Raw genomic sequence first — 11825 nt, 5'->3', positions numbered from 1 at the left:
CAAAAAAAAAAAAAAAAAAAAAAACACCAAAAAATTATCTGCGATTTACAAACGAGGATCTGAGGCTTGGAGAAATATGGTAACTTGCCCATGCCATATAGAAAAGAAATGGTAGGGCCACAATTTGAACTCCTATAAATTTAACTGCATGCCTGCCCTCCTATCCAGTAGGTGGAGCCACCCTTGTTAGGTTGATTTCCTGTGCAGAGTCAATTCTGGGGACTCTTGCTTGACTCTCCATTTAAACTGGTCATGGTGGTGCACACCTACAATCCCAGCTTGGGAGTCTGAGGCAGGAAGATCACACGTTTGAGCCTAGACTGGGAAACCGACAACTTATCGAGACCCTGTCTCAAAAAACCAAAAAGGGCCGGGGTGTGGCTCAGTGGTAGAACACTTTCCCAGAATGTTCCAGGCATCACATCCTGAGTTCAATCTCCAGTACTGCAAGGGAAACAACAACAACAAAAAGATTCTCCTATTTAGTGATGTGATCTCCATCAAAGCCATGAGGCACCTGGGGAAGACCTTTTGAAGAACTCCCACCAGCTGGTTAGCAGCGTGGGAAGGCATGGGCTCTGGGCTGCAGATGGTGCTGACCAGTGCTCTCTCTGCCCCTAGGACATCGAGAAGACCATGAGCACCGCTCTGCATGAGTTGCGGGAACTCGAGAGGCAGAACACAGTCAAGCAGGCGCCAGATGTGGTGCTGGACACCCTGGAGCCCCTGAAGAACCCTCCGGGCCCTATCAGCTCGGAACCTGCCAGCCCCCTGCACACCATCGTCATCCGAGACCCCGATGCCGCCATGCGCCGCAGCAGCAGCTCCTCCACCGAGATGATGACCACCTTCAAGCCAGCCCTGTCTGCCCGCCTGGCCGGTGCTCAGCTGCGCCCGCCCCCCATGCGGCCAGTGAGGCCAGTAGTCCAGCATCGGTCTAGCAGCAGCAGCAGCTCAGGGGTGGGTAGCCCAGCTGTGACACCCACTGAGAAGATGTTCCCCAACAGCACCACAGACAAGTCGGGCACCATGTGACCTGGTGGAGGGGTGGCATCGCTCGGGCCCACTGTGGTGCACTGTGGCTTAGGGTGGCCTCCGTGGCTGCCCTTGCTTCCCAGCGATCCTCCCGGCCTTGGAGGGCAGAGCCCGGGAGGTCAGCCTGGGAGAGTGTGCATCAGTGGAGAACCAAGGCCCAGGCATTAGCTGCAGCTCACGCTCAGCTGTGTGAATCCCACAGCCCTCCAGCGTGCAGACAGGCACTCCGAGGAATGCTAGAGTGGGAGCAACCCCAAGTACACTTCCCCAAGATGGAGGCCGAATGCTAGACAGCACCTCTCGTATACCGTACTGGAAATTATTCTCTCAGCAGTCTCTGTGCGTGTGTGTGTGTGTGTGTGTGTGTGTGTGTACATGTGCATATATACTCATATGCACGTGTCGTAGGTGTGGGTGTGTTTGTATATATATATATTTATGCATCGATATACATATACTAGATCTGGACATACACACATGCTAAATGTATATAGTATTTCCTTTTTCTTTTTATGAAACTTAGATTTACCTCAGACCCATGCCACCAAACATCTCCCGCTGTTATTTGGTGGGATTTGCAGGGACTTCTCTGGGAGGACTTAGAGGCCCCACAGTAACTGCGAATGAAGCAATATACCACTTAACATGCAGAAAAACAAAAACATTCTCTCACTGTCTCCAGAAGTTGTGGCCTTCCAGAACAGTCTGGCCCTACAGGATGGGTGGGGCAGGCTGTAACCCAAGCAGGCTGCTCCTACAGGTGGGGAAACCTTCATAGAAAACCCTCAGTCCACCCCAGAGACCTTGCCCTTCCACTAAGAGGCCAAGGCCAACTCTATCCCAAAAGCACCAGAGGAGGTTGGCGGGAAGAGGCCTGACCGCGCATCCTTGTGTTCATGTGTAGAACGGGCCACAGTGAGAACCTGGCCCTGTAATAGCAGTGTTACACGTGGTTGAAAAAAGAAAAAAATACCGTGGTGTGGAATACTTCAAATCCTAGAAATGCTGTAGGAATAAATCTGTGGTAACTATAGAGATTTAACTTATATCATCTTCAAAATATTTAATTTTTCTTTTCCTTGTTCTAATCATACTGTGTCAGATTTGGAACTAAACAGGTGAGGAGGCTTTGGAGCTCATTGTTTTCATTTGAAGCCAGATGTGACGCCCTTTGGCCCATGCCCTCCTGCATGCAGCTCGGGAGCCCCCAGTGCCCAGTTCAGACCGGATGCTGCTGAGGGGTGACCCTTGGCAATTTCTGTGCTAGAGATCACCTGTGGTTGAGTTTCTGGGAGTGAAGTAGCTTTCCACCTTCCTTTCCCTCCATCGTCACCCACTCCCTGTAGAGCATTTACTGTAGATGAAAATGTGGCGAGAGACACAGGGGTGTGATTGGCAAGTAAAATGAGCAAGGCTTTTTGCCCCTTGGCTAGATAAAGGCCATTTGACTTGCTCTTGTTTGATTCCATTTTACCTCCTTTTTTGAACTCTGTTTTCCAGAAATAGGCTGTTTCTGGATAATGGAACCCAGGCAGACCTGAGGCTACTAGGACCACTTTCACTTACTCGCTTATGCCAAGCTGAGGTCTCTTCTCTATTGAGCTCAGCCCCGCCGGCCCGGGGCTTGGAATCTAAAGTCCCAGCCCAGTTCACTTAGGAGCTATGTGACTTGGGGTGCGTCCCTGTACCAGTGAGCCTCACTTCCCCCATTAAAGGAGGCTAACAAAGATCAGGTGGAAGTAAGCCAGCTGGGTAGAGTGGAAAGCATTGTGGTCTTATTATCATTAGGAAGGTGAGTCTTTCAGATCTGAAAACATCCAGAACTTCTTTTGAGAAGTGAGCAGTGGAAGTTTCCTACCAGCTTATTGAGACCCCAAAGCCCTTACATCTCTGTGTCCTGCAGGTGCTTACAGCCCTTACCCATTGGATTAGCTTTCATCTTCTCCTGTGGTTCTGCTTTGAAAGGTAAACACACAGAAAGAGAGACCTGTGAGCTCTAATAGCTGGATGTGGGGGTAGAAAGCCATCCTACCTTGTCTGTAGGATTGGCACTGAGCCCAGATCATGGGAAGAGGACTTGGGAAAGGGCACACATGAGAATGCCAGGGAGGGCCCAAGGATGGACATGTCCTCTTGTTTTGCCTGCAGCAATTAACGTTTGGCTTTTAATCCTGGATCTGAAAAGTCCTCTGCCTTTGAGCATAGAAAGATATCCCCAATCGCTTCTCGGCCTTTTGGCTAAGATCAAGTGAAAGATATCCCCATTTCCCAGAGAGTAAGGCCTGGGGGTTTACCCACAATTTGACGGGTGACTGCGAGTTGGGGCTAAGTCAGACTCAGAAAGTCATTCATTTGCAAGGATGCTGCGCTGTTCAGCCAGGACACAAGGCTTCTCGTTGTTATCCCAGAGACACTCTTGGCCCATGCCCTCCTGCATGTAGCTTGGGAGCCCCCAGGCAAAATTCTGCCATGAATATCAGATGAAAAGTAAAAGTTTGAGTAGGCAAATGTGTTGTCTGTCACACCAGTCAGGCTGTGTGCTTTTTCTCTGAATTGACTGATTTCGTTTTTCCTTACTGACAACAGACCCATTTCCCAGAAATACCTGAAAACAGAGCCTTAGCTGTTTTCTTTGAGCACCTACTTTTTCCCCATTGGGAAATGCTGGTGCGTTCACATTTCAGGGAGAGTGCACACAGATGGCAGGTGCCTCCCCACTTACCCAGCCCAGATCTGAGCCTGACGCAGAGCAGTGGAAAGCTGCCCCCTCCTCATCTGGCACTCTGCATGTCTCCACCCTCCATACCACTTGGCCTTACCAGGCCCACCGAGCGTTGGCATTCTCTCCCCAACTCCTGCCTGTTTTAATCCACTATATATTGCTGTATTTGCTTAAATGCTGGAAAGTAACTGTTAAAATGTGAAACTGTAATTTTTTAAAGGCTACAATTAAATTATAGCCAATACCACTTACCAAATCTTTGCACCTAGTAGATAGATCAATGTAAAAACAAATACCAGAAACCTAACTGTACAGTAAGTGTGGGGGAAACGTAGTAACCTAGTTAGTAGTCCTCAATATAACTAATTGTACAAGGGGGAGTGCTGTTTACCTACTTGTTCATCACCATTATTGAAAGCTGTACTGACCAGTTAGTTGATAACGGGCATTTTCTTTTCTTTTTCCTTTTTTGGGCTTCATGGAATGATTTCTTAACCTTCAATTTACCCCTAGGTCAAGCCTTTGTTTTTCTGTGTAACTGATGTCCAGTCTGTTTTAGGAATGAACCAGCAAGATGTTCATTTAAAACTGACCAAAGACAATTAATTCCTGGTCTAGTTTCCTGGGCCACCTGGTCCTGCTGCCACAAAAGACCTTTCTGGGATAAAATTGAGAACAAGCCGTGCTTTCACCCCGCTCTCCCTCCCCACCCTCCCTTACTTCCTTTTCCTCTTAAAGTGCTGCTCTGAGCTGTGGGATTCTATGAAAAATCCTTGCCTTTCCTTGTTTTCAGTGCTAACGATTTCTCACCTCAAAGCGCCTTTTGAACCCTGGGCAGAGCGCACAATCAGGGGGAATTGTGGGCTTGGGAATTAGACTTGGGAGTCTTTTCTCTGAAGTCTCCAGGGGCCAGGAGAGAAATGGACTCCCAAGGGATGGATGGTTTCTATTCGTGAAGAAACTGGAGTGGGAAGAGACACAGGGAAACTTAGCCATCCTTTGGCTACCACCTGGAACCAGCAGTTCAGAGATCTGCCTTATAAACATTTAAAACTGGCTTTGCTACCCAAAAGGGAGCCAGTGTGGGGCCAGACTTCCTGCTCTGCCGGCATCCTTCGAGTGCCTTGGCGGGTTTATCTCTCTGTCAGGAGGTGTGGATGCATGTGGAGGACTTCTCATGGCTTGGTCATGCATGTCGCACATGGAGAAGACCCCAAGGACTAACATGATGGCTCTTCCTCTCAGTCTCTATTCCTCGCTTTTCAAATGTCAGATGGTTCCATACTAGAGCAAAGGCCTCCTTCTCCTGAGGAGCCCAGAAAGATCCTGGCTGGCTCACAGCCATGAAGGTGGGCCCTGCCCAGTACAGAGGGGAAGGGGCGGTGGGGAGGGAAGGCAGAAAGGGGTGAGCAGGTGTTGCCTGGCTGATTTTCTGCTATGCAGAGCAAATGCTGACATTTCATGTCGACTTCCTTGGCTCTCTGGGGACTCCTCCCTCCTGAGCAGCCATGTAGAAAAATCCCCCACTTACCCAACGCTGCCAGGGAGGCTGAGAAAGGACTTTGCTTTCAGGTCCGAGTCCTCCTGGCCTCTCTGAGGTCGATCTGCCAGGGTCCCATTGTCCCATCCTCTGGGGTGGCCAAACGGCCATTGCTGCCCCCGGCTGACATCTGTCTGTGTGAACTGTCCCAGGCAACAACAACAACAACAAAAAAAAAAAAAAAAAAAAAAAAAAATAAAAAAAAAAAAAAAAAAAAAAAAAAAAAAAAAAAAGAAAAGAAAAGAAAAAGAAAAAGAAACAAAGCTGTTCCTTGAACCCAAACAACCTGAGTGCACTTTTCCTTCCTTAGACAGAAGCTGAGCCTGGCTGGAGTTCTGCTCAGGCCCACGTTCCCGGCAGTGTGACTGTTTACATGGTTTGGCAGTAGGTTTGGTTCTGATTGCTTCAGAGTGGCTGGTCTATTTTGTTTCCTTTGGTTTCCTTCCTCCCCAAATTGTGACAGGAAAAACAAACCAAAACTACCCTCGGAAATTGCTGGTTGCCTGTCCCCATGTGATAAGTGTTGCCCTCTTCTGGGTATTGTTTCTCTATCTTCCACAAACGCCCGTCCTCCTGTAGAGTGTCTGACTGGATCCTCTGTTTCGTATTCTGATGGTGCCTGCTGGTTTGACGTGGAGCTCTCCTGTGAAATAAAACAGCTTAACTTTTCTCAGACATGCTCAGGTGGTCTTTGAAAGAGCGTGGTGGCACGTGGTGGGTGGGGAGGTCCCAGCTGAGCCATCCGCTCTGTCTGCAGGCTTCTGGGGAACGGCCTTGGTAAGTTTTCAGCATGGACCCAGCACAGTGAAGGCCAGGTTACAAAGAAAAGCACTTTAACTGTAGAGCTAAGTGAAGAAGGTAACCTTTGAGGGACTGCTGGGAAAACAGGAGCTGGAAATGTCAAAGCAAAGGCAGGTGGAGAGCAGAGCTACCATGGTCAGGAAAGGTTTTTAAAAATGCAGAATCCACTTCCAGAGGTCAAAGGAGACCGGTGTCCAATGTCAAGGCATAGCAACATGTTAGAATTTCTTGTCTAACCACAGGATGTAGTCTCCTGGACTTTTTTTCTTGTGCCTATGTACCATTTATTGACCACCTGCCCTGTCTCAGGCACCAGAATAACTATGTACATGCATTTTCTTGTCTAATCCTCAACACGGCCATTGAAGGAGAGTACCATCACCATACTGCTGAGAAATGGGGGTTCCAAGTGGCTAAGGGACCTCCCAGGTCTAGGCTAGGAGGAGAACTTGAAGTCAGTCTTTCTGACTCTGAAGCCACGTTCTGTACAGCAGCACCATCCTGCCTCCTGCCCTGGGAGGGCCGCGTGATGCAGGTGCTTGCTGCCTGCTCAGTCACAGAAGACCCCTGGGCCTGTCTTTTCTGAGGAAGCCCCTGGTGGATTTTTGTGCCACAGCATCTTTTCGGAAGAGGATGAGGCCTCTTTCCAGCCCAAACACCTCGTTCATGTCCATCCGAGCCATCCACCTCTCAGTGGTCATCTCTTGCTAATTTCAGACTCCTCTGCTCTGAAACCTAAGAGGCTGTTTTCTGCACATCCCATAACTAGTTACCTACTCATGGCCACAGCACTCAGTCAAGAGCCCCAAGTTAGAAGTCTTTCCTTTATTTGAAAAACAAGTATGAACAACTTTTAATGTAACTTGCCCCAAATTAGGTGAAGAGACACAGATGGATGGGCCCAGTCTCTACCGTCCAGTTCTCCAGGTGCACACAGTTTAATCACACAAATAACAATCTCAGACTTCTATAATCAACTTGATCAATATTGAGCCTCAGGTGATCACAGATGTTTAAGTGACCGAGGAAAGAGGGGAGCAAGTTCCAGCTCAGCCCAGGGCCACTTACTTAGACCCTGCCTCAAAATGAAAAATAAAAAAGAAGTGGGGATGTAGCTCAACGCAAAGACCCTGGGTTGTATCCCCAGTACCACCACAGAAAGTAAAAGAGAAAGAAAAGAAAGGAAAAGAAAGAAGAAAGAGAGAGGAAGGAAGGAAGGAGGAAGGAAGGAAGGAAGGAAGGAAGGAAGGAAGGAAGGAAGGAAGGAAGGAAGGAATTGAGCTGCAGGTCCTTCCCTAATGCAGCGCATGGGACGCAGTAGATAAATGTGTCTAACCAAGCTCTGGAGTGGTGTCAATTTGCCCCAGACTTTGTATCAGGAAAGGGCAGTGGCCCAAGGGAAATCATGAGCAATGTCTTCACCCTACAGATCCCGGAGACATAATAATGGTGATAATAATAATAATGGTGGTTATGTAGCCATCAGTAGCAGTAGGAAAATATTCGTGCAAACACACTAAAAACTTGCCAAGGGCTCCAGTTTCACTTGATGATAAAGCTAATGCTCATCAAATATATGTTGTGTGTCAGACACTGTAGAGAGGCCTCACAAGTCTTGCTTTGTGGAGTCCTTACAGCCACCTGCAGAGGTAGATGCTCACTGCCTCTCTGCTTCCCATCAAGGACACAGATGCTCAAAGAGTTTGAGACCAGGATTCCATAGCTGATCTGGCTCTAGAGCCCAAATCTGTTCCTTCTGCAGCCTGTGTATAAGGCAAAGCTTAGGAACCACTTTCTGGTTTAGCCCGTACAGGCCAGTCAGGATGCTGTAGTCCCCATGAGCCTCATTGTTGGGAGATCTGATTGCCATGATAACTGCCTGCAGCATAGTCTATCCCCGTTTCTCCCAGGGACCTGTAGTGGCTTCTTGCATCAGTGTCTTTTAAACCCTGACACTGAGTAGAGTAATTATCATTATTGATTCTTTGCATTAGTGCCGCATTTGTCTTAACCACTGTGAGAATGCTTTCCGTTTTCTTGTTTTTTGTTTTCAAAGAACATACAGGTGTGTATTAGGTGGGATGTCCATCGCACTGATAGAAAAGCTGAGGATCAGACAGCATACAGGAACTGGTTTGAGTCCAGGACCGGAGAGAGGGAGAGAAGCCTCTGGCTCTCTTGGCCCCTGACCCAAGCTCCTCCGTCCTTGTCACTCTTCTACACCCACACCTAGCATGTCCACTGCTGTACCACATACCTACTGCCCAGGGGCAGCTTGTCACTGGGTGAGCATGGCTCCAGCCCTGACTTGTATCAGTCAACTAACCTGGCCAATGAACTTTCTGAACCTCTACTGCCCCAAGAGCAAGGTACTAACAAGAGTTCTTCTTCCCGGGGAGTAGAGTCTAGAAAAAGGATGATCTGCGTGGCTTGTTGGCCACCTGAGCACTTCACAAATGCTGCTGAGCTTGTCCCCACTTGCCACTGTTCATCCGCTTCCTCCCTATCTTCTGTGGAGACAAGGAGAGGACTGCTGGCATCTGGTCAGTGGCTGGACCAAGTTAACTTTAAGGAAAAAGCTTGATCTGACTTCCACCATTCACTGGCTGCCACCTTTGGAGTGAGCCTCTTTCCCGTACACAACCAGGGGCTTAGGGAGCTGATCTCAACTATTTCTTCCAGTTCTGAGGGCGCCCTTAGTGCCTTGGCAGAGGGCTGAAGAAACACAAGGGTGGGGTCTATCATCCACAGGGCTGTGCTTTCTAAAGGGAGCAGCCCATCGTCCTTGGGCCATGGTATCCCACCCCAGCCACACTGGGCTGCTGACCCAAGCTACTGATAGTGAGAGGCCTTTGTCTTGCCTCCATGCCTTTTTTCCCCCACAGAATGTTTTGTTCTAGAAATGTAACAGTTTGTGCTGCTGGGGCTCCTGCCCAATGTATCAAAATGTTTTGTAACTGAACTTCTGAGACCTGTCAGGAATGTTCCATTAGCTCTGCCCCCTTACAGGAATGTTCTGTTAAGCTCCGCCCCTTACAAAAATGTTCTGTAACCTCACCCCTCTGCTTCTGTGAGAGTACTCACCTACCCTGTAGATCTCTCTCTAAGAAGGTTCTCATTTCTGGCAGAGCACACAAACTTCAGAGTAGGAACTCCTCCGAGAGCGATGTTGGATTCTCCAGTCTTCACATTGTGATAGCCATGACCCAGAGCTATAACACTGAGCTGTAGCACTCAGCTGTGCCTCAGCTGTGGCATGTGGCTGTGGCATTGAGCTGTAACATTTGGCTATGGCACTGAGCTGTTCTGCTTTGGCACAACAGTAGCGATGGAGGAAGTGCCCTTAGGGCTGAGGGAGTTGGTGAGTACATACATGACCTCTCCTCCAAATCCGAGCGGAAAGTAACGAGGTGACTGGACAGGTCGGCAGGAGGAGCAGAGAAGGAAAGCCTACAGTGGTGAGGAGGCAGGGGACGGAGAGGGGCTCTTGTGGGCTGTGGGGGCAGTGTGGTCATGAGTGCTGAGAGGCTGTGAGCATGAGAATGATGGCAACGGAGGGAGGGAAGGAGGATGCCAAAGCCGTTGGTCCCTGGGGAGCCAGTGTGGAACCTGTACCAAGGACCTACACTCAGTCCTAATGGTGCGAATTGAGTGGGTATCAGTGTTTCTCAAGTAAAAGGGCAAAGCAGAAGTGGCAAGGATGACCAAGGTCTCTGTACCTGAGCACTTCCTGTGCTCCCAGCTCTTTCAAACTGAAAGGCCGGCTCCCCAAGAGTCCCCACTGCCTACAAAGTAGATACTGTTGTCACTGTGACTCACCTGGGAACGAATAGCCCAGAGGTGTTAGGTCTAATGCCATAGGACACTGCCAGGACTTCACAGTGCTGTGGTTCAGATCCAGGCCGCATGATTACAGTGCTGCTCTCTGCCCTTCTGCCCTGGGCATGGCTGGGAGCAGAAGGCAGTATAGAATGGTGAATTTTGCCAGCCTGGGAGCATGTGACCCAACATATGTCCCCTGGGACCCTGTTGCCTGGCCCTGGGGAACTGAAGGTAGGGGTGCTGCTCACACAGCCCCCAAGAAGGAACAGGATGTCTTCCAGCTTCCCCCAGGTTGTCCTGCCCAAGGCCACATCCAGGCCTGCCCATTGGAAAGTTCCTAGAGAAAAGAGGTGAGTGGGAAGAGGGGGAGCCCTGCTAGGAACACCCTGCTGGACAGTTTCCCTGCTCCAAAGCAGTGAGGTGTAGAAAATCCCATATCGGCCATGGCCCATGTGGCTACAAGAACCTGCTGTGGAAGGGAGTGAGGGATGGGGAAGAGGCTACTTACAACCACAGTTTGTGTTTCAGTGAAGGGAGGGAAGTCCTCAGGCCTTTCCAGGCATCCAGGGAGCCCAGTCTGGGATCCAGTTCTGAGCTGTGCTGAGCCTCAGCCTCGATTCCTCCACGATCAGGTGCAAACCTTCCAGGCCCCGTGAGGCTGAAATCCCATCTCCTAACCACCAAGCTCCCAAGGCCCAATGGGACCTGCCTACCCTCTCCCCGCTCCATGCCCCATCTCCAGACCTTTCCTTGCTGAGGGCTCCGCCCCCGCTCACCGTCTGCCAGGACCCTTTCCCAGGCTTCCTGCCTCCTTTTTTCCCTTCCATGGTCTGCTTCAGTGTGACTGCTTCCAGATTCCCATACCATACACCCTGGGGCCAACCCCACCTTGGTCCCCTTCAGGCTAGAATGTTTTATTTTCCTCATTGCACTTATCATCAGCAGATTTTATTGTATTTGCCTACTTATGAAATGTTTCCTCCCCCGACCCTGACCTAGAATGTAAGTCTCAGAGAACCTGGGATTTTGTGTATCTGTCCACACTATCTCCTGGCAATCTCTGGACAATGGTATGGCACTTAGCACATGGTAGGTGCTCAGTAAGCAACTCATGGGCGAAACGAGTCTCTTGTCACAGCTGGGAGCAAAAGCTGTTTCAGAGTGAGGTGCGCTGGTCATTCCCCGTGTCCACTCCTTGAATGAATAGCTCTGGAGTTCCTACTGCACACCACACACAGCCCTGAACACAGTCCTGGGGACGTGGCCGTGAGCAAAACCTCTGGGGAGTTCATGGTCAAATGCTGGGATCAAAATGACAACAGAATGGGAAACCTGATGATATGGGGAGGGTGCTGAGCTCTGCCCCTGGCTGGGAGGTTGGGGCAGGGGAAGCTTCAGGGAAATAGAAACCTGAGAAATCCAGCCTATGAGGTGTGACAGAAGGTTTGTAGGGGTGGCCAGGACCACTGCCAACAGAGGGAAGGGATGGAAAAGGACGCAGGCTGGACCCCAGGTGAGCAATGTGCTCAGGGATGAGTCTGCTGAGGAGAAGTGGGGGGTCCCTTGGGAGGTCTGCAGAGGGGCCAGGGTGGGAATTGTGAAATAGAAACCTGAGAAATCCAGCCTATGAGGTGTGACAGAAGGTTTGTAGGGGTGGCCAGGACCACTGCCAACAGAGGGAAGGGATGGAAAAGGACGCAGGCTGGACCCCAGGTGAGCAATGTGCTCAGGGATGAGTCTGCTGAGGAGAAGTGGGGGGTCCCTTGGGAGGTCTGCAGAGGGGCCAGGGTGGGAATTGTGAAGTTGTTCTAAGTGCAGTTAAGAGGCCACTGGAAGGTTTTTTTTTTTTTTTTTTTTTGTTTTTTTTTGTTTGCTTGTTTATTGTTACTGGGGATAACCCAGGCC

At 49.8% G+C, this 11825-nt stretch overlaps 1 protein-coding gene across 4 annotated transcripts in view; it reads left to right on the top strand.

Annotated features, from left to right (window-relative positions):
* Positions 1 to 4354, top strand: part of Srgap3 (SLIT-ROBO Rho GTPase activating protein 3) — a 227324-nt gene extending 222970 nt beyond the window's left edge. For 3 of the 4 annotated variants that reach the window (XM_010618756.1, XM_010618750.1, XM_010618742.1), the window contains one exon: positions 622 to 4354. In XM_010618756.1, the coding sequence (XP_010617058.1) occupies positions 622 to 1035 (414 nt within the window). In that variant the 3' untranslated portion in view covers positions 1036 to 4354. The remainder of the gene's footprint in view (positions 1 to 621) is intronic. The other variant, XM_010618762.3, reaches the window with a different exon arrangement.
* The last annotated feature ends 7471 nt before the right edge of the window (positions 4355 to 11825 follow it).

This window comes from Fukomys damarensis, unplaced genomic scaffold, assembly GCF_012274545.1.
Source record: "Fukomys damarensis isolate Sample0158 unplaced genomic scaffold, DMR_v1.0_HiC HiC_scaffold_24, whole genome shotgun sequence".
Taxonomy (NCBI): domain Eukaryota; kingdom Metazoa; phylum Chordata; class Mammalia; order Rodentia; family Bathyergidae; genus Fukomys; species Fukomys damarensis.
This window is presented reverse-complemented; position numbering and strand designations above follow the sequence as displayed.